The sequence below is a fragment of the Periplaneta americana genome, chromosome 16, assembly GCF_040183065.1.
Source record: "Periplaneta americana isolate PAMFEO1 chromosome 16, P.americana_PAMFEO1_priV1, whole genome shotgun sequence".
NCBI lineage: Eukaryota > Metazoa > Arthropoda > Insecta > Blattodea > Blattidae > Periplaneta > Periplaneta americana.
In genome coordinates, this window is record NC_091132.1 from 34,881,129 (window position 1) to 34,905,045 (window position 23,917).

Consider the following 23,917-nt stretch of genomic DNA (forward strand, 5'->3'; position numbering starts at 1 on the left):
AATTTATATCCACATAAATATAAAACCAAAAGATCGGACATCATATGCTTGATAGAATCTAAATGTACCACAACTGTGGCATATAACCACAGTAGTAACTTCGGCCAAAGGCTTTATAACATGATAATAGCTAAATTACCAAACATACAATTTGCTAATGCTCCTTATTTAAAAAAAGTCAATTAAAAATGCTTGTTTAGAGAAAAAGTTTAAAGTTCAATTGAATGGCTGCCTAGAATAACGTTGTAAGTCCGTGTTTGGCCAAACTGAGTTTTCGGCTGAAAAATGTTGTATCGCACATCTTGCATCATGTACTGTCATCGTCTTGCTGATATTCACACTACTTCGAGGGCTTTAGTATTTTGATTGTGTTGCTGAGCTGAACAACGTTGTAACGCAAATAAAATGGCTGCAAATCATACTTGTAACGTGTCACATGGTCTCATAAAAAACGTAAATAGAAAGAGAAAACGTAAGATTAATATCATGCAATGGAAGGACAATGTACGTAAGACACTAAAGGATCAGGGGAAAGAATATATTTCGAAGAAAGGTGACATTAAACATCTGTGAAACGACCTGAACTGGTGAGTAAAGTAATGTTGTAAGTCAAGATAGGCCTATAGAGTGCTAAAGGAGAACAATTAAAGGTAATAAGGTCATGGTTACTCTGAATTATACTATGGCCTAATAACAGAATAAAGAAAAAATGGATTCTTGTGTGTGTAATATTGATATTGTATGCCTGAACATAATAATAATAATAATTTATTTATTTAATCTGGTAGAGCTAAGGCCAGACTCTAATTCTAATTAAATACATTTGCTTACATAGTTATTACATTAATATCTAGATCATAAAACAACATGAAAGAAATCATGAAAATTGGATAACTAATGTTAGTGTGACAATAATAAACATTGGTAAGAAATAGTTATAACAATAATAATAATAATAATAATAATAATAATAATAATAATAATAATAATATGGTCTAAATTGTGTAATTTGTCTATTATTATTATTATTATTATTATTATTATTATTATTATTATTATTATTACTATTACTATTTAACGTACTCAAATGTAACAATCATAAAGAATCTCCTAGAAAATATGGACAGTATTTAAGTTTCTTTGCTTCACAACGTTTTTCTTCTGGACTGACATACGTTTTTCTGCTGTAAATGTTAGAAAAGTTGTGTTATTTGGAAGATGAAGGCAATACATATATAAATGGTGTGAATACTTATTGAAGTATTAATACAGACTTGACACTGTCATATTTTGTAATATTTAACAATGTTAGTATGAAATAAACACATTTTTTAATTTCCTGGCAAACTGTAAAAACTGACTTACAACGTTATTCTAGGCAGCCATTCAATTATTGTGATATCTGTGTTTTTTCTTCTTTTTTTTCTTTTTCTTTACGTTTTACTGTTATTTAATAAAACATCTCAACATTATGTGGAATGTCCGCTGAGCACGAGTATGTAACTTTTTCTGGGGGTGCTAGAATGTTTCTATATAAAAAGAAATATGTATCTTTATTATTATTATTAAAGTTTTTAAATTTTTGTCAGATAGTTCGGTAAATCTATCGTCTCTATCAGTAACATCGTACTACCTATCGAATTACAGTTATTTATGTTTGTGGGGGAAAAACAGCGAACGACATGTCTAAACGAATTTATTTTCACCTTCTAGTACGACGTAGGCCTATCCTGCTACATATCGTCCTGTCTGTGGGCCGTTTAAGAGATAACATGTAGAGGAACGGTACGCACGTATGACAATTTCTGAACGAAATGATATGGTAAACGAGGGGGATGAGCGGATGGGCGCTAAATCAATCTCTAGCGGTGTGGCGATCTCCGCATTCTTGACTGCTGTTCAAACACCTTTGCGAGGTGAGCTGCCGTCAAACTTTGTTTCGGCTTCAGGACAGAAAAAGACTCAATGGTATTTGCTCGTCGGCTGCTGTCGGGGGCCCTCGCGCCGGCTCGGCGGTCTGCAGAGCGGTGGACGTCCGCCAGTGCTCATGTTGACGACGGCGGTGCAGGAGTGGTGCAGCTGGCCTCCGCGCTGAAACGTAACGCACGTGCGCGAGTTACTACAATACGAAACTCAACACTAAGAATCTGAAGAAGCTGTGATATCTCAGATACGCTACAATCACATATGGGATTAATTTATATTATATTCTGTGAATGTGTGTAACTTTGTGAATAGTGAAATTGTGTTAATAAGCTTTGTGACATAAGCCCATGCTACATACATAACAAAGAACCATGTCCACGTTCTGCAGAATCACTGGTAAGAGCCGCGGACTTCCCAAGCCAAATTATTTTCCGCTCTTGCCTCCGATTTCTCCGGCAGATGCGAAACGATTTTGTCGCATCACAGGCAAATCTTATGGACTTCCCGGTCATAATTACATTCCTGTTACACTGTTCTCCAAGTCTAAGAAGACTAAAGGGAAGTGCAAGATCACTAACAACGAAGCCAGTCACAAGTTCACACCGGAAATAGAAGCCCGCGACAAGAGACGGCGCCATACTGTCTTGCCAGATTACCGCTATGTGTTTCCTGTATTAGATGGTACGTCCGAAGAAGAGACTATTATGGTGGCGCTATTGTCAACGAAGGATGGCTGTGCTGTGTCGTATCCTGATAAGGACTCTCGATTTGTGTATTTGGTGAGTGAGAAAAGGTGCAGCCTCGTGTTTCCGGCACCGCTGGAGGCGGCAGTCAGGGACGGTGACGTGCGTGATGTCATGCTGTCCAGGGAATCGGATCACATCGTGTTCAAACTGAAGCAGGGCAAGGAAGTGTGTTTGGATTTCAAGACTGTGCAGCCTCGCGTAGACAAGAATTCGGAGCTGTATGAAGGAGAAGGACCCAGCGCAGAAGTGTTCGAGAAGAAGCGGAAGAGGAAGCGTCCAGAAGCTCTCAACACCGTCAAGAAAATATTCGAGGAAAAGGAAGAAGAAGCGGAAGAGGAGATAACGAAGGAGATCGAATTATCAGAGATGAAAAAAGCTAAAATCGCGGAAACTTTGAGGTTAAACGGCGTCGAGAAAAATGGTATACACGAGAATGCCAAAGAAGACGACGCGAAAGAGGATGACATAATAACAGAGGAGGAAGAGAGAGAGATTTTGAATGATTGGAGGAGGTTTGATCCCAGGCACTCCCGAGCGGAAACCAGCCTCGTCATGTGCAGCGGAGACTGGCGAGACCTGATCAAGCCTCTGATAGAAGATTGGGATTGGGAAGCGTTTGAGAAGGAAGAGCCCACCGGAGTGCCCGTGATCAGCACGCTGCCTCGGCCGGTTCCCATGCAGGCTCAGATTGTTGACCTAGGTGCGTCCCTGCCTGGCATCGTTCAGTCACAGGTTCTCGGCACTCCCTCAGACACCGCGGGTTTCGAACCCATACCGTCTGTGGCGCCATTCAAGCCACTCATAGCGGAGCCGGATGCAGAAATCATGGAAGCACTTCTGAAGCTAGTCGACACAGACGCGCTGGCAAAGACGTCCAGCGTGAAGAAGGCTCTGTCGACACACAGCGAAGCTGACAAGGTACTCGTAGCCAAAGTCAATGAAATACCGGAGCTCGTCGCACAAATTGAAAATGCCCTTGTTACTGAAATAGGGGAAGGCAGCTTCAAGATTCAGGGAATTATTGTTGAAGTGGGGAACGTGAAACGGTTCGTGCCTGGTCAAAATATTAATACTTCTAAGGGTCCTGTGTTTATACCAGGTCAAACTCTGGACTCTCCATCTGGACCGGTATTTGTTCCTGGATTTACCGTTAAGACGCCAGGATCTGAAGAGCCAGTTTTGATACCGGGTCAAAAAGTACTAGCAGTCACTGAAGAAAGCGCAGGAAATGCTGTCCCTGTATTTGTGGCTGGCCAAACGCTCACTACAAGAGAAGGAGAGAAGTTCGTGGCTGGTCAAACAGTTCAAACGGCAGAAGGACCTAGATTTATGGCCGGACAAACTGTGATAACACCTGATGGACCAAAATTCATACCAGGACAGCTTGTTATGGAGAAACCTACAGACGCTCAGGCTGAAGTGGTTAAAGAAAATGTCCCGGCTAAAGAAGGTGAACAAATTACAAAGGAGGCAACTTCCGAAGAAAAGATACTTCCTGATACAGCGACAAGTCACTGGAAATTTGTACCAGGACAAACCGTTATGACGAGCGAAGGAGCAAAATTCGTACCTGGACAAACTGTAGCCTCAGCACAAGGAGAAGAAATTTTCATTGCCGGCCAGAGTGTTGAAACAGAAACGGGAGATTGGGAATTTGTACCTGGACAGGTTGTTAGCAAGGAAGGTGAAGTTAAGTTTTTGCCTGGTCAAAGCGTTATGACACCAAAAGGACCTAAATTTATTCCTGGTCAGATTGTAAATACAACAACCGGAGTGCCACAGTTCGTGCCTGGAGTCACAGTTTTCGAGGGTGAACAACCTAAATTTGTACCAGGAAAAACTATTAATACTCCAAAAGGAACTAAGTTTGTAGAAGGTCAGTTGATAAAAAATCCAACCGGTGGAACTACATTCATGCCCGGAAAAACCGTCATTACTAAAAGTGAAGATATTACCTTCTCCCCAGCAACGAAGTTAGAGGAGACAATTGTAGAGGAAGTTATACATGTTCCCGAGGAAGGATTAAAGCCCATTAATCCGTGCCCCGATATTGTACAATCACCAAAAGTTTCGACCACGTTTGGACACGTTGTTCAAACACAACACGGAGTGGAGTTCTTCCCTGGACAAGGCACTAACGGCCTGCCAGCTGGAAAAATAGTTCCCGGAAAGCTAGAACGAGCAGTTGATGGAAAAGTGAAATTCGTACCGGGCACTATTGTGAAGACACAACAGGAAACAGAGCAATTCGTTCCAGGACAAGTAGTAATGACAGAGTCCGGGGAACAGTTCGTTCCGGGTCAAGTGGTAGACACTTCTGACGGAGCAAAATTTGTTCCCGGACAGATTGTAGAAACTAGAACCGGTCAGAAATTCGTACCGGGTCAAACAATGGAGACTTCTGAAGGGACAAAATTCGTACCTGGTCAAGTTCTTGACACTAAAGCAGGACCAACTTTTATACCTGGACAAGTGATATCTACAGAAGAGGGCTCGAAATTTGTGCCCGGCGAAGTGTTGGACACTGTTGAAGGACCTCGATTTGTTCCTGGACGTGTGGTGGAATCGGAAGACAACAAGGTGAAGTTTGTTCCTGGTCAAATAGTTGAAACAAAAGAGGGAAACCTGCGTTTTGTAGCCCCAGATCTTCAAGATACTCCAGAAGGTGATTTTGAGTTCTCCGTGCAAGGTTTCGAAATTTCACCAGAGGAACTTCAACTATTACGCCCAATTCACGTAACTCCTTCATATATTCCTTCAAGCGGATGCGATATGGCCATCGATTCAAGAATGTTGCGACAACTGTCAGAAGCAGGAATGTCTCTTGGTCGTCAAGTCTCGCTGGATATTCCAACTGTGGATGTGAAACCGAAACTTCACATTGCTAAGATAAATAAAGTTGATATTCTTAAAGAAGTACTTTCCGAAGAACACACAGAAGAACACGTGATGGAAAAACTGGCTACTATATTGAAGACTGAAAAATCTGAAAACACAAAGGAAGATCGAAAATCCAATGCGAGAATAGACACATTGGAGTCAGCATTCAAGCATCTGTCGCATGGCAACCCCGATTTCTTGGAGCGCGTCTTGCAGAAAGTCTCGGAGACTGTGGATGACCTGCAAACCGAGAAGGGAGCGACGCAAACTCTGCAGCGCGCCATTATCAGCGTGGTCCAGGAGCGCAGCGAGCAGCGGATTAGAGACATGTTGCAAGAAGAGACTAACAGCTGCGAGGACGTGGATCAAGGAGGACTTAAAGGACTATTGCTGCAATCCGTGGGGTTGGCCCGTGCCCTCGGCATGACAGAGGTGGTGTCAGGGTTGCTGGAAGTACTATCGGACCCGCAGTCGACCCGGGTCCTCGCCAACGACCACCTCACCATGGACATCTTGCGGCGCCTGACAGTGATGCGTGAACTCGCTGAACAGCAACCCAGTCTTTGTCTGGCGTTGCGACAACTGCAGAGTGACCCCGACGTGGCACGCTCGGACCCACGCCTACGCCAACTTGTTCGCGAGAGCGCCGCGCTTATGGTGGTGCCCGAAGAAGACTACCTGCCCCTGGAGTCATCAAAGGACATCCCCAGTGTGCTGATGTGCTCCAACAACATCCTGGCTGTGGAAGAATTCTTATTCTCCAGGAACCAGCGTGCCGCTCCCACGTTGCTTATTCTGAAGCATGGTATCCAAGCCATCATTCCTCGAGAGAACGCCCGGGGTGTACTCACGGGGCAGATAGCCTACACGGTACTGGACGAGAGGAGCATCCGTCACTTCGAGCCTCTCCACGTGTTGTCGGCGTTGAGGCTCCCACGTCAGTACGCCCACCATTTCCGTATGTATTCCTGCCCGGTGGCAAAGGAGGAGGAGACGACGTACACCACGGTGACAAACGACGGATCCTGCGAGGACCTGAGCACCTTGGACACCACGACGACCAGCCAGCAGCACGCGACGGATGGCTCCACGTTGAACTACACGAGACTGCAGGGCGGCGACGACGACACGACGGCGCAGAGTCTGACGAGCGGCTACAACACACCCACATCACACCCGCGCAGGACGAGCCACGACAGTCTCTCGTTCAACTACCATCGCTCCACCGAGGGCTCCTTGACACCGCCCAGCGGCTACAGCACGCCCAACTTGAGGACGAGCGGCAGCTACTCGGGTAGCGGCGATACGACGCCCACGTACAGGGGCAGGAGCTACACCACCACGCCGTCGTATAGGAAGCTGCACAGTGGCAGAACACTGGATTCAGAGGTCAGCAGGCGAGTCTGTGGCGACGGGTTTCCGGTACTCCCTGTCAATGTTCCCTCACTATAATCCCTGTTGACAACGCTCTGGCTGAAGCATTCGTTTTTGGGATTGTCCTTATTCTGTCTGTCTGATATTTCTAGAGGCTGTCTCTCTGATGCTTGCAGGTCGACTTGATTGGACTCCGCCTGCGTCGGAAATCGCCTCTCTAATGTTTAATCATATCTTCTATTTCGTACTGCAATGAAGGTAACTTATGTGTCCTAAGCATTGTGTTAGTTGTAGTCTCACACCTGTGTCTGCTCTACGAAAATTCGCATGTCAAAATACAAGGACCTGCATATTAGACATAAATCACCTCACCCCACACGCTCAGGACATCACACTCTACATCATCATCTTAGTGTTTTATTTTCTACGCGGTTATCATCTGTTAATTAATTTGCAGTCTTGATATCGAGACTAAACGCTCTAACTTATAAATCTCTGCTAATTAGCTATTTTAATTCTTTTACCAGCCATTAAATAGTTCCATCCTTGTGTTTTTTAATTACTCTGACATATTCACTGCATTTCTCCATTTTCGCTTTGAGAATTCGCTGTCTCTGAATAAGTTTTGTAGTTAACTGACGCCGCCTTCGTCCCAGAATGAAGATTTCGTTCATCATAAATATCTAACCATATCAAATTTTACATCTCCTTTGTCAAGTAAACTGTCTTTCATTTAACATTTGTCCTTCTAAAATACGAGTAGTTTTAAATATTTGCGTTGTTATTAAAATAGTTTAAATTATGCACAGAATAGTTATAATTTTGGATTTTATTGTTATATTTCAGAAAGTTTTGACTTTCTTCGTGTATGATTATAAAGGTACATTAAAATATGGATATACTACATTATAAATTTTTTAAGTTCACTTGAATATTATAGGAAATGACACATTTTATAACGCATTATTTGAGTATTGTTACTATTTCACAGTGCAATACTTAATATTCTAATTACAGTATAATGTTCATACTGCAACCATTTAATTATTCAGTCAATGGAATGTAAGAATCTGTTCAGTTTTAACCAATCAGAGCCATCTATCAATGTAGTAGTGTCGATTTTATATTGTCGCATTTGTTTTTGCCAATATCAATTTTTATTTTTGGACAATCAGAAGTACGTATATATTTTAAACTTTCATGATTCACAATTGTTTTCTGAAATAATTGAAAAACGCCATAACCTAATAAGCAATAAACTCAGAATAAATCAACATAATATGTTATATTTCCTCATCAAGCACAGTATATCCAATACTTTCACGAAATGTCACGTCGATATGCGTTTTTATATTTATGCTATTGTGTATTTATTTATTTACTTATTTATATTTACTTACTATTCTGTTCGCGAAATTATCTTATTAAATATCACTCCAGGTTTTCATTTTATTTGGATATTTAAACCTCTTCTAGATATTACCTATGACGTACTATAAAACACACTTCTAATATTATACATCAAAATACAGAATTATTGCTAACTTACCCAAGCTATTTAACAGCTTCACGACAACTTATGGTAGAATCGTTAATATTATTAGTAATACCACCTAACTTACTTACAAATGGCTTTTAGGGAACCCGGAGATTCATTGCCGCCCTCAAATAAGCCCGCCATCGGTCCCTATCCTGAGCAAGATTAGTCTAGTCCCTACCATCATATCCCACCTCCCTCAAATCCACTTTAATATTATCCTCCCATCTACTTCTCGGCCTCCCCAAAGGTCTTTTATCCTCAGGTTTCCCAACTAATACTTTATACGCATTTCTGGATTCACCATACGTCCTACATGCCCTCCCATCTCAAACGTCTGGATTTAATGTTCCTAATTATGTTAAGTGAAGAATACAATCCATGCAGTTCTGAGTTACGTAACTTCCTCCATTCTCCTGTAACTTCATCCCTCTTAGTCCCAAATATTTTCCTAAGCATCTTCTTCTCGAAAACTCTTAACCTCTGTTCCTTTCACAAAGTGAGAGTCCAAGTTTCACAGCCATACATTACATTCGATAATATAACTGCTTTATAAATTCTAACTTTCAGTTTTTTGAAAGCAGACTAGACTACGAAATCTTCTCAATCGAATAATAGCAGACATATTACTAAGATTAAATTCCTATATTTTTAAATTTTCATTGTATTTATGATAAAAATGAATCTTTTGTTAGATGGCTCTAGTTTTATTTGTAAATAAATACAGTATTTTCGTTCTTTCTTTACGAATGCGAATGAAATATGATGCGATGTAAGTAATAGTGTGCGTTGTTATGTTTATTCGCAAAATAGCGTTATTAAATATCACTCGAGGTTTTCATTATCTTTGGATAAATTTAAACCTCTTTTGATATTACTATAACAATAGGTAGGGCTACTGTAAAACACACGTCTAAAATTATATGTATAAAACACAATATGATTGCTAACTTACCCAAGCTATTTAACTGCTTCATGATAATTTGTAGTAGAAGCATTAATATTACTAGTAATACCACCACTTGCTAATATTAACATTTTACTATCACCGTTGCTCACCACTGTAAACTACCGCTATTAACATCATTACTAACATTGTTAATGCTACTATTAACACCATTGTCACTGCTATTAACATCATTACCAGTAATACTACTGCTACTATTAACATTATTAGTACCACTATTACTCATATTATTAATATTACTACGAATAGGCTATTACTGCTAACTACTAACATTATTATTTCCACTTTTCACAATACAATTATTACTACCATTAGCAATGATTACTAGTACTATAATACCACTGCTGCTAATTTTACATCTGTCATTACTACTGCTACTGTTACTACTACTCACAGATACAGTACTAGTGCCAATTACGCTACTAATACTACTACTAATAATATGCACGTGGCATTAAATGTCATTTCCTCCAATAAATTTTTTGATATGTTTCGTAACATTACAACATTAGTCTTGCTGGTAGAAATTGAGTTTTGTTATTGTTTTAATGCATTAAAATATTCCTTCGTTTTTATATGCATTGGATAATTTTATCTTTAAATACTGAAGAAAACTAATCATTACGTATGTTACGCTACAAGAGCATGAAATTACAGAGGACGAGTTACTAGAACAACAATATTGATGGGTGTTGATTGATTGATTGATTTATTTATTTACACTATGGTTGACTATTGATATCGATGTACAAATGAAGGATTTTTTTTTCTAAGAGTCATAAATTTGAATATTGATTTCTTTGATGGAACTGGTGTACAAAGGATAACTTCGAAACATATTATGTTACATCTATAAATTATTGTTTTGATTTTTGCTTGGAAATGAAGCTTCACCAGTCGTTTAAGGGGTTAGGTACAGCTTACAGCAGTAACATTTTTGAAATATTCAACATTTTTTTCTCCAGTGCTGTATCTTGTACAATAATGGAAATTAGTATGTGTAAAACACTGTCCTTCTGCTATATGAAAAAAATATTTTTACGATTTAAAAAAAATTATTTACATTTTTTTAAATTCAATTCATTGTGCAGTTTTGAAGCGTTTCCCACATAACTAAAAAATTATCCAACATTCTGTGATGAAATTTTTTGTGTGTACTTATGCATGTGATATCTAGAATACGATGCAAGATTACTTCTCTACTTTGATAGTTTGTCTGAAAAAAAAATTAAATTTTCTTCTAACACAAAATAAAAAAAAATGTTATTTCTTAAGGAATGTAGTTGAAAGAGCATGATATTCATGAGTTTCAGCAATAAAATAAAAGAGAGAGAACATGAAAAAGTTAACAAGTTTATGAGTTATGAGGGAAACGCTTCATCACTGCACAGTGAACTGCCACCATTTTGAATTTTGAAAAAAAGAAATATATATGTATATAATTATTTTTTTTTAATCGTAAAGATATTTTTTTTTCGTGTAACAGAAGGACAGTATTTTACACATACTGATTTTCATTATTGTACAAGGTACAGTAATTGAGGAAAAAATGTTTGAATATTTCCAAAAATTTTACTGCTGTAAGCTGAACCTAACCCCTTATGACAGTGGTCGGCAGGTTATGAGTCTGTGACGTTGGAGCATGTTGACTCTTGCTGAGCACGTGAAGTGGAGCAGCTGAGTTAGCCTCGAAGCGGCAGACAAGTGCAGTTCCATGGCGGCGTGTACTTTATTGTTCGGTAGAATTAATGAAGTTGTGAGCCCCACACTTCTATCATTTAATAGGTGTATTGAGCTCCCTAACAAGCCAAGCACACGTGAAAAAGAATGAGATGAGATAACTCAGTTCGTGAATTTTCAGTCCGGAGACATTTGGTACAATGGTCACCATATTTTATCATTCGCTTGTATCAACAATTCTCGACAACTAAATCTCCCCGACGAGTCTTGCGACACCAGGGTAAGGCGCTTGTCTGCCGATCCGGAGTTGTGCTCGGGCGCGGGTTCGATTCCCGCTTGGGCTGATTACCTGGTTGGTTTTTTTCCGAGCTTTTCCCTAACCGTAAGGCGAATGTCAGGTAATCTATGGCGAATACTCGGCCTCATTTCACCAAATACCATCTCGCTGTCGTCAATTTCATTGATGCTAAATAACCTAGTAGTTGATACAGCGTCGTTAAATAACCGAGTAAAAAACCATGCTTCTCCGCGACATTATCATTGATCACTTTTAAAAATATGCTTAGCTGTAACATGAACATTTATGCAGTTGGCTATGGTACAATTAAGCAATTATTATAGAAGAAAACGTCATAGAATATGAAGTTGATACTGTGTTTTCTAATGTGATCATAACAACACACTAATAAGAAGTAATGGAATGTTAAATATTTAAGATACTTTAGAATTGAGTAACGTACTAACGTTCATGTTTTCCACGTAGTTCTGAGGATTTTTTAAGTCTTCAGAACTTTCAGTAAATTAAAGGTGGACAAATTAATATATTTTAAATATGTAGAGAGATACAGATAAGTTATCATAACTCTTAAATTACGAATATATCGAAAAAATACAGAATGCGCATGAGGTAGTAAAAACAGTAAAAGGCATGGCCCAACTGCAGAGTAAAGAATTGATTCGACATAGACGTTGACTATGAGTAAGTAAACATAGAATTGCCATTTATATATTTAGACTTAATTTATTTCAGTATAAAATAACACTTGTTTTAGTGCAGAGAACGTGTGTAGTTTTGTATAGCCTACATAAAATGTGTAGATAGTCTACACAGTGTAACTAAATGGGTTTTACAAACTTCAAAGAATTTTAAGAAAGGCAAATGCGGACATATCTCCATTATAATTATCATTATAATTAACTTATACATATAGTGTAAAACAACATTCTGCGACCGAAAGAAATACTTCATGAAATAACATCGTTTTGTTAATATACAGAATGAACAATAAGTATGAAATATTGCTAATAACTTCTTAAATTTTACTTTATAAAAAAAAGTGTTATACAAAAAATGTTGAAGATAAACCATACAATATGTTACCAGTGTTCCAAAAAAGTTAGTTATTCAGGTATACAAGGTGTGACAGTAATTTTTTTTAAGAGGACCTTATATTAAAATTTACATATTTCGAATCTACGAAAAGAAGGAAAAAATACTTCAACTTACAGCTCTAAGTGAATTTGATTCTGACATTTGCACTTTTTTCAGTAATTAGTGCAACTTCTTGAAATGTTTTCGCTAGCAAAGTAACATTTTACACCTGTGAACATCATTTATCTCTACAATCGCTGAGTCTATAAATTAATATTGTTCAGTTATATTCTGAAGGTTTTACATGTATCTCCTAATTTTTGTTTATTTCGCTCTTTTTTTATCGCTTTGAGAACATGATATTATAAAAGTAAAATTCATTGCAGAAAATACTTATATAATCACACAGAATCTCAAATACATCAAAGTCAAGCGTTTGGCATTCTTGATCTAGGAAAGTACGATGAACAATATTAAATACTTCTTGGTTCCAACGACGAATACGCTTACTCTGATTCTTGACTATTGACCACATATATCTTTCTCTCGGACCAACATGTCAAAATTGGAAGACACTTTGCTGCCTTTAGCGTTGCACGAATTGTTAGAAATGTGATGTATCATTTGTAATTACAAAAATAAGGATAAACCTATTATTTTCTAAGATATTTATACATTGGCTTCTAGAGTATTAAAATGAGCTCAAGGTACACAGTTTTCTTCCACTTCTCGGTATAGCGCTGGCTTGCGTAACGTGTTCAGAGAAATGCCTGAAGCCAAGTAGAAATCTATAGCGTGCTGAGCGACTCGTGTTAAATCCAGACGGGAAATATATCATCTCCCAGAAAGTCATAAAAAGTTGCGAAAGAAAACACACCTGTGTTTCGGAGTAAATTACAAATTTCACTTCAGAAAATTCGACTTGTTTCCGTTACCATCCTAAGATACGAAATGGAAAATAATTTTGCATCTATTGATATTTACAAGACTCTGATAAAACATTACATCTCACAATAAAAAGCAGTATTACTAGATTGGAACATAGATAAATGCCTTCGAGAAACTATATCGTCGTTGTTCCTGCAATAACTCCTATGTGACATATTTATCGATTTTGAGATATTTGCTCTATTAAATAACTTAAATAGTGATACAGCAAATAATAAAATCTCCTATATGAAATTATATTTCTTTGAGTCGAAAATGTAAGAATTCAAAGTCTCCTATGTACGGCTGCCATAGGAAGAATAAATGTGTTTTTTCTTCCTACTGAAAATTTTTATATTTTGCACATAGGAGTTATTGCAGGAACAACGACGATATGCATGTTGTATTGTATGAGAGAGAGAGGAAACTGACACGAGAGAAAGGGGGAAAAGACTGAGATAGAATATTTGGTCATGATTTCTCGGAAAATTAATTTCCTTAATGCTCTACTTTGGATTAATTATGCAAGATATCTGGTTGAATCTGATTTCGTTTTTAATGAATTTCTGACAAAAATAAATAAATAGGAAAGGTTTTTTCCTTTACTAATGGATCCATTGCAGGTATCGGTAATTTCCCAAGTGGTATACTAAAATTCTCTGAAAAAACAACTAAAGTAATTTAGCACTAATACCATATCAACATAAATAGTCTTCAAATATTGGTAGCTTTAAGTCGATTTGTCTCCACTAGGAATTATGAACAGAAAACCTTACAATAGAACACTGAATTCTTCGGAAGTTATTACAGTAAAATGTGAAACAAATATAAATATTACTTCATTAATCTGCTGAACGAATGTTCACATAATTATAATATTAATGTAAGGAAATATCTCCAATTGAATTGAAATAATTATATACTTACATTTGAGAGGTTCGGAAGTAAAACATGGCAAGTCACGTTTTAATGTTTTGAAGTTTTGGAGTAGATAAATATTTATACATGCAATAGTTTATATAGTTATTAGAAAAGTAAAATCTGTATATTTCTGCCATCTGTTGAGATGTTGGTACACTAACTACTGCATTAAACGCAGAATGTAGGATACCATATTATACGCTACGTATCTCATTTTTGAACAAAATGTCAGTTACCATATTTTATGCCCGAGCCCCTCAATTTTAATTAGTACATCCTGAACAATAGTTTAACCTAATGGCCGATATATTATAGAACAAATTTATAAAGACTTTGAAATCAGTTATTGTGAATTAAATTTACTCTGCTTACATTTGTGGATATTTAATTTAGCGAAATTCAGGAATTAGGTCTAAGGAGGAAGCATTCGATGATGTGCTTGCACTTATAGTTATACTTTAATTTCTCTTTAGTAATCCGTAGAGGCATTGGGAATCATAAAACAAATAAGATTAGAATTTCGACCAAATATATTACATACTTTCAACTTATGTACTACAGAGTGTCTGATAAGTCACTCCCTATTTTCAAATCAATAGAACTTCTTTATAAATATTTTAAAATTAGTGTTATTAAAAACACCACTCCTTGAGGTTTTGTTTGACATATTGTTAAATCTTCACATAAGCCTCAACATTCTTGACACATTTCCTTAAGCGGACTGTGAAATTACTCTTGATCCTATCTTTCTGAGAGAAACAATGAATTCCATAAGATATCTAGAAATGTACAAAATCGTATGTGGCCAGTAATTTCACAGTGGAATATTCACAGTTTCAATTTATGCAAGATATTGCACCCCCACATTTTACATACACTAGCCCAAAAAGTATTTTAACTCTAATATTCCACTGTTTGCGCTTGTTGTCAGTTGGTTTCTACCATATGTCGCACGGCAACAATCGCAACCGATCAATATAGAGGTTCGAACATTGCTAGACCTACTTTTAAAAATAAGAAATGTACACAAATTAAATTTCAGCAACTGTTTTATTGATAACTGTAATTCAGGAGGGATATACAGATTTGAGTGTAAAAGAAGTTATTTTTCAATTCATTTTTTATATAAAGATTGGACATTTATCTTTATTTCAGTGAAGGAATGTTTACGATATACAGAGTGTTAAAAAGTATCCAATATTTTGGGAGGTGCTAGTATACATCAAAACAAGAAAATAATGTCTAATAAACATGAGTCCTGCAATATATACTTTCTGAGATCTCAATACTTGTTCAAAGGAAGTGCTTAATGTGACGTCCATTTATGGCAATGCATTTCTCTGCCCTACAATACAGCAGACTACCAGATAATCATACCGTAATTGACACCCCTGGCATGGAATAATGATACGTCGCAAGGAATACTGAAAATAAAAGTTTGGTTGCGGATATGAGCGGGGTTCAGGAGCGATAGTGTTGTGAATTTTCGTAACCAGCATGTGTGGGCTGATGAAAATCCCCATGCAGTTGAAGAATCAAGGGATCAGCACCGATTCTCACTCAACGTATGGGCAGGCGTTCTTGGTAATAGATTAATAGGGCCATATGTGCTACCACTGGGGATCGTTATCAGGACTTTCTTATTAACGTATTAAAACAAATTCCAAAGATTGCATGATTCCTTACGCCGAAGGGCAGATGAATGTTGTTCATTTGACATTCAGGAATAAATAGAAAAAAGAATGGCTCAGAAATATTTATATTTGTGGACATCATCATGAAAACGACATTAGTTTCTGAAAAAATTTAATTTCCCCAATTTTTAGTGCTAAAACGTGTATATCCTCCCTTAACAAATTAAGAGGTACCTGGATTTGAATCGGGGACCTCTAGATCTTCAGTCGAATGCTTTATCACTGGACTGTACCACCACCTGTTTTTAATGTGATAAAATTGCCCTGTTACAATGAGGGAAGGATACAGCAGTGGAGATGTGGAAATTTCCTCTATAACAACACGGACGGACAGCTGTTAAAAAGTAGTGTGCGACACACACAATAAAATTATTTTATTTTGCTCGCAAGTTTACTCCACTCGGCCTGCGATTTCGTACATATTTCTACTCACAAAAAATAATGCCATTTTTAACACTTGTAAAAAAGTATTTTAGGTATATATTATATTAAGGAACAGTAGCCTATTACAAAAAATAACATATTTTACTTTAAGCGCGATTAGCGTTATCTTCGGAATCATATGTAAGTGTTTTACATGGGCCTTTAAATAATAGTTCACATTCGAAAGTGTAGAAAGTACCTTCGTAACAAAAATTTAAAAAAAAAAAAAAAAACTCATGGGGTACATACCGACTGTTATGACAAAAAGCACACGATGTTTAAATCATATACTCATTACCTCGAGACAATTCCGTATAGAAGAATAAATCGGTTATTACTCGTAGAATCGCTTTATATTGTTTATGATAACATTTTATAATCAACATTAATATTATTGAAAATTAAACGAAAGTGTAAAATATTTTCAAGTCTGATAGTAACGCATAAACAATGAGGAGTTGAAACTTCATTTACTTACCCGAATTAGGAAAGGAGATTCTGCACCTGTCTGTCTTCAACGAGAGGAAGCGTACTTCCTCCTTTTATTCAAAAAAATTCGGCCATAACACATTATAACTTACTACTCCATGGGTGAACTCCATCCAGTATTCTAGGGTAGAATTATCAATAGGAATGTGTAACCCCTTTGACTCCCCCTCCAATTTAAACCGCAGTAACATTTACTTCTGAGAAAATTCAAAAGAAGAAATGTATAAAAATAATCCACATACCCTGGAAGAACTTAAAAAGCATTCGGGAAACATCTCCATTTTTTAAATGAAACTTCAACGAGTCATGTGTCATTTCTTAAGTTGCTTAAGCAGTAGAGATGAACAAAACTAACTGCCGCTCTCGCTCGCTGTGTTCGCTGCATTTGTCTTTCGAGTCTCGGCTCGTCATTCTCGCTGCGCTTCGAGTCTCGCTCGTCATTCTCGAAATAACATTTGGTCGGCGTGGAAAGATTTCGTAACTTTGAATAACATACATCATTGAAATAAATATCATAAAATGTTTAAATGTGACAAAACAGAACAGTATCTTAGTTATCGAAATGTTCTGGTTCTGTTATATGATATTACCTAAGGTTGTATAAATAGAAAAAAAAAACAATTCTCAAATAAATTTGCATTTCTAAGAAACATAAAACTTGAGATTGCACACTTAATCTTGAACATATGAAAAGAAAATTACTAGCCTTTAATAAGGGCCTAGTAATTAAATAAAGACTGGGAAACGGATTATCATATATTGACAGGTAGAGATGTTTCAAATAGGCTACCGTACTTGATTGTTTATACATATATAACAGTTGCCAAAGCAGATAAAGTTCAGTCAGGTATAACAACTGCTGACTTCGGGACTTCGGGAGATGATCAATATCGAGTCTCGGAATACTCACAACCAGTCTTTACGTCAAGGACGCGACGTAATACAACATTGTCGTGCGGGTTTTCGGCTTTTCGGGCGCTGTTAGTCTTGTTTTCTCGATCGTTGTTCATCTATATTAAGCAGGCGCTAGAATGTTTTAGAGCAAAAAGGCGGGCAGTTTTAGAATATCGTTTTCAATTGTATAACTGTGTATATTTAGTAAAATTTTACATTAATACATTGTGACTTGTAGAACCACCGATACTGCGCTGTCTCCGTAACGAGCGTACGGGAGGTCTTCCCGCCGATACCCAAAGTTGCCGCTTTCCTGACGGGAGATAACTTGCTCATCCAACTACAAACATCACACCACCTCTACACTGATGTCTGTATTCTCTCTGGAGTTAGTGGGCCATTCTTTGATCGTAGCAATTTGTTTTAGTTTATTATCATTTTATAATTAGGTTCGTACTTAAATTTGCGCGGCATAAATACCGTAAATTAAGAACGCTTTTTTCTGGAAATGCAGGATTCATCGTCAGATACACAAGCCTGCAGCGATGAAGTTAGTTCGATTTTCTTGTTAGAAGAATTTTTTGTATAATCTGTCGCAGAAGAACAATGCCCTGTCAACTTCCCCTTTATTATTTAGTAATAATTGCATTATTGTTGCAGGTATACGATGTGTTCGTCGCCAAGCAGAACTTCCAAGCAGATGAGGTGGACGCCATTTCCCTCAAGAAGGGGGACTTGGTGGAAGTCCTGGACTCTGGCACGGGCTCCGTCAAGTGAGTCATTGAACAAAGCCTTAATTGTAAAGGTTTGTAGGTGTGTAAGTTGAGACAAGCAGGCTAGTAGGTATGTGGTGGATCAAAGCGTCGCTGTCGTCGTTACGAAGCCAGCTGTCTGTTGATGAAAGATCATTTCAGTGGAGCAACACTGTAGCTTTCTTGTGGGATAAAATAGTAACCATGTTCTGCTACCAATTTCAAGGCGCAGGTAAAATCATACAATTGCCAATGTTGCTATTCTGAGTATTGATAATGGAAGAGGTAATAAAAATGGGAGTAAATATCAGCCGATATGCAATTCAACATAGAGGAAGTAGTCGCTTGATCAATTTGTTTTAGACATGAATATTAATCTTTTTACATCATGCCTGAAAAGTGAGTCACCTTAAATAATGGCAATAAGTTTTAGCATGCGTATAAAACACACTAATTTCAAAAAGAAAGGAAGTTAAGTTACATCCTTAGCTCTTCGTACATAGGCTACTACAGGCACCGAAATACATAGTCCCTGCCCTGCTTTCCCGTTCCCTCTTCAATTTCTATATTTACAACCAATTTCAGTGTGAAGACGCCGCACAGCAGCTAGAAGGAGGAAATGAAACTTGACTGGAGTTTGTTTTGCAGCGAAGAAAGGAAATTGTCACTGCTGTAACAAATGTTGATGTTTTAAATTCTTCTCTACAGTTTTGTTTGTTCATTTACATATTGTTTAACAGTTATATTGAACCTTTAATATTTTACTCGTTCTACGAAAATAGTTAAAAATAACGAGTATATACACTTATTTATATTTTGAGTGCTTTAATAACTATTTTAGTTCAGTTCACGTATTTAAAGTCTATTATTACTTTTGTGAGGAATGCATTAGGTTGTAAATTTCACAACAATAACTTGAAAGAGACAGGGGAATAGTGAAAAGTGATTTGATGTCGGCAACACATTGTGTTTGTGAGAACAGAAAGTGGTGACATACATAATTGTGTGGACATGTTTCAGCTGGCAACAGACATGTTTTGATATTTCTTTTCAACTAGAATAAATAGATTCTGAGACATGACAGACTTCTCGCGGGATAGCTTGCTGGTTTAGTGTTTTGATGGCCTGTGTTCAATTTTACGAGGTAACCCATCTGAGATTTTTCAGGTAGACTTTTGTATAGGGTGCCTCCAAATAGGTCACAAGCTCTTCCTTCAAAATGTCTTAGTGTTCCAAAATTTATTATCATTATAGTCGTCGAACATCTAATAATCACCGCCACCATTACCATCATCACCATCACCACTATCACCTAAATGGCGCTGAATGTTCACTTTTTCGAAAGCGTCATACAATATTATTAAGACTGCAGTTAGATGCATTGAATTTGCTATAATGTACGCAACACCAAGGTTCTTTTCTATGCAGCAAACAGTGCAGGGACATCTTTATTGTTGTTATCATTAGTTTTATAACAATTATTACTATTAGTTTTTTTTTAATTCCTGTATTATATTGTTTGTTATATTTTAATATAAAGGACACTAAACTTGTGTTCACGCATATTCATTGTTATTGTGATACAGTTTTGAGAAGAATCAAGAGGACTTAAGTGTTAACTTTCAGGAGAAGAACTAATTTATATATTTGTATTATGTGCATTGAACTTTTATTATTTCTCTTCTTTAAGTAATTAAAACCTAGACTTGTTTATAACATTTCCTATCATTTTTGAAGAAGAACATTTTTATTCAGATGTATACAGTGCGAGCGAGAAGTCTCTCCGCAGTGCTTGTGTAGCCACGATACAGCCGAGAATCCACTAGGCAGAGAATTCAAGTGGCAGCACTGGCCGCTAAGCATATGATGGACTGGGGATGTGAGGTTGTCAAACCGGAATTAATGGGGAAGTGCCAACTTTCTACAGGATTACGTGCCAGCTTTCTACGGGATTACTATAACTAATGTAGCTGCGGAGGGACTTTTGGATCGCACTGTATAAGAAGTTGTCTTCTGAAATGTGGTTGTATGCCTCTGAGAACGAAGATAAATTGATGGTTTCTTTTCTAGAGAGGATTTGATTTTACAGTTTATACAGCTGATGACGTGAAGAAGTTCAATATTTGAAATAATTTTTTTTTTTTCAGTCTGAATCTCATATTGTCACGTCACTTTGTAATAATAGTATTATTAATTTTAATACGATATTTGTCTTGGATGCTCAATCTGAAATGTGGGACTGTTTATGTACAACCTGGCTGTAGTATTGTAACATATCATGTATCAATAAATTGTTTTAATTAGCTATTTGTGCCACTGATTTAAGAAAACTGTATAGTACTAATCGCACAACTCAAACCGTCCTGTAAAGTATAGTTATGGATTTTTTTATTTCTCAGTGATACACAACATAAAACTTCATTCTCTTTTCCAATCCTTAAATCTTCCCATACTAGTTACCTTCTTTCTTCACTATCATAAGTGTAAGAATACCTTCACAGTAAGTTATTGTCATTGCTAGTTCCAAAGTTGTCGTTGTTGTTTAGTCAACTGTCTTAAGACAGATCTGAACCTCACAAGTGATACCAAGAAGGCACCACTTATGAGGCAACTAGGCCAGGGGATAATGGGGTAGGGTGGCCAGTTCCTTTTCCCCTCCATTACATACATCACCGACTAGCTATATATTACACTAATCAGACTTCAGATCCATACAAAATTTCTTTAAAAATTGGCCCTTCATGGGCTGTAGCTTCACGGATCACAATTTCTACCATTATTACTGATGCTACTACCACTAATAGGCTTCAGTATGTTTGGCTAGCAACCAAATATTTATTTGCCAGAATATTCAGACATATTGTTGATTCAGTGCTTGGCTTAATGCTACAGTTATGGTTCTCACAAGAGAGGAAATAGTCTACACTGTTGACTTATTTCCGTTCACACAGACTTTGACTTGCAAATAGCCATGTTTGAAACACGTTTCAGATAGCTTTCTGTGAAATCTTTCACAAGCTTACAGGAAGCGTTCTCACCAGCCGCATAGCCATATACATTGGCCTTGCCCCAGAAATACTTAGTAGCGGGTCATAAATATAGGCCTATATCGATAATAAATTTGTAATTATTCTGCTTTAGGACCAGCCTTCGGAATTAATTAAATAATGATTTGTAAATATACACTGACCGTTAAAAAAAAGACGAAAGACTTCAGTTTCTTAAGATATTCATACAAATGACTGTATGTTTGTGAGTAGAAAACAAATTAATTGTTAATTAAATGAAATGTCGGTAAAATGTATACAGGGTGGAAGTGAAATAACGTTGCAGATTGAAAGGAACGATAGGGTACACTGAAATGGTTAGGAAACCCATATTACGTTTTGTGATTAAATGCACGGTTAATTAGAAAATTAAGTTGGAAGTTTCAGCAGTCCGGCAACATCGAAACTAACACACTCTACTCGTAATCAGATGTAAGCGGTCAACGAACCAGAAACTAAACACACTAGGACAGCGGTGACCAAAACTCGAGCTGCAGTGATTACATACGACAGACAGCCTATGAAGTAAGGAGACGGAGGAAAGGTACTTGGCATGAAAACTACAACCAGTGGTGGTTCCTGTACTAACATCTTGAGCAATCCCACGGATAAAAATCTCAAGTTTTGCTGTATCAGTAATGTTACTGATGTCATCAAGAGCCAGTGAATAATATACGATTTTTCTTACTCTTTTTTAACCTTCCTCTTGAAAATAATCAGGAATTTTCTAAATTCTTCTCTCGATGATTGGTCGAGAAATTCGTAGTTTTTCAAAATTAAAAAACTTCTTATGGACAAGTTATTTAAGCTATTTTAATCATTACTGTTTTTAGAAATTCTGTTTTGTTAAAAGGCTTTAGAGCACGAGATATTTCAAACCCCATTAGGTAGCTGACTTCGCTACATTTATTTACGGTATCTCATATTCTTTCTCTTCCTGGCTATGATTTAAGACATGATTATCAATTCCTGGCGTTTAACATAATATTGATAATATTGGCATATAATATTGAATCAGTTTTTCTACAATATTATTATTATTAAATTAATAGCTAATAACTAGTTACCCTTATTTAAATATTAAGGAGATTAAAATTGAGATAAAAACCCAAGAATTTTATCCTTCTAGGGGGAAGCTCTAAAAATATCAATATTCTTGCATGTACAGAAGAATTATAGAAACACATGCTTAGTGGTCAGTAATAATAATAATAATAATAATAATAATAATAATAATAATAATAATAATAATAATAATAATACATTATTAAGCGTGGCAATTAATGTTTCTGTATACTCCTAATTGAACCGCTGAGCAAAGTAAACATATTACATTTTGTCCGACAGAACAACAAAAAAGTTCTCTTTCTCATTCTTTACGAAACCACCTCTTACTGCTTGTAGAGACAGAGTATGTAGAGCGACATGATACCGCCACTGCTTGCCTTCAGTACGCGAATGAAACACACACAGCAATGTACAGTAGTGGCAAAAAAACCGGACCGATCCTTGTAGCTGATTTCAGAGCCTTGTTCACTCCAGAGCACGATAGACTGGTAACTAAGACTTTCGTGGTTCGAATCCTGCCTGGGAAGGAAACTATTTTTTTGTTCCTTATTCAAGTTTATTCCCAATACTTTTCGATTGCTAGTAAAATTCATGTTCTGGGAATAATAAGTTAATTAAGTAGTAAAATATCGCTGCAATCGAAAAGTACAGGAAACTCCTCGTACCCGTTTGAATGTCTGTGATTACACAATGTAATCACAACATCCGGTTTGGTCACCGCTGCACTAGGACAATACGAAATGTACAGATACAAAACAAAAAACACACCCACAACAAATCCTCAACACAATTGAATTTCAAGACACAAATACACTATTTGACTTCACACCACACAACACAAACGCACCCCAGGAGACCAAATGAATATACAGGAAGACGCAAGGACCTCTCCAGTTCTGAAGATGGCTCCAAAGCTGAAACTAGTCAACTAGGTATTAGAAACTTCGTTCAATATTAACATGTGAAAGTAATCACCATATATTATATTCCTATGTGTTTAAAAATTTAATCTTTCTATAATATACCGATAATAGTTTAGGAGAAAATGAGAAATTTGCATAAAAATAACAAAATATCAACATTAATTAAACAATTAAAATCTGTTTTATAACTTATATTTATTGATAAAAAAATCTACGTCAGTTTGTTTAGATACCTCGTATTTTCACTTTGTAAAAATGTCGTGATATCTTCAGTAGTTTCTGAGATAATGGGTCATT

The 23,917-nt window shown here is 36.9% G+C and overlaps 1 protein-coding gene across 6 annotated transcripts in view; it reads left to right on the forward strand.

Moving 5' to 3' along the window:
• Positions 1–23,917, forward strand: part of Obsc (Obscurin) — a 439,567-nt gene that overhangs the window by 118,736 nt on the left and 296,914 nt on the right. For 2 of the 6 annotated variants that reach the window (XM_069812999.1, XM_069813002.1), the window contains exons 1-2: positions 2,040–6,941; positions 18,491–18,603. In XM_069812999.1, the coding sequence (XP_069669100.1) occupies positions 2,298–6,941; positions 18,491–18,603 (4,757 nt within the window). In that variant the 5' untranslated portion in view covers positions 2,040–2,297. Of the gene's footprint in view, positions 1–2,038; positions 6,942–7,102; positions 7,185–18,490; positions 18,604–23,917 lie in introns of those variants that run through there. The other 4 variants (XM_069813005.1, XM_069813001.1, XM_069813003.1 and 1 more) reach the window with 4 other exon arrangements.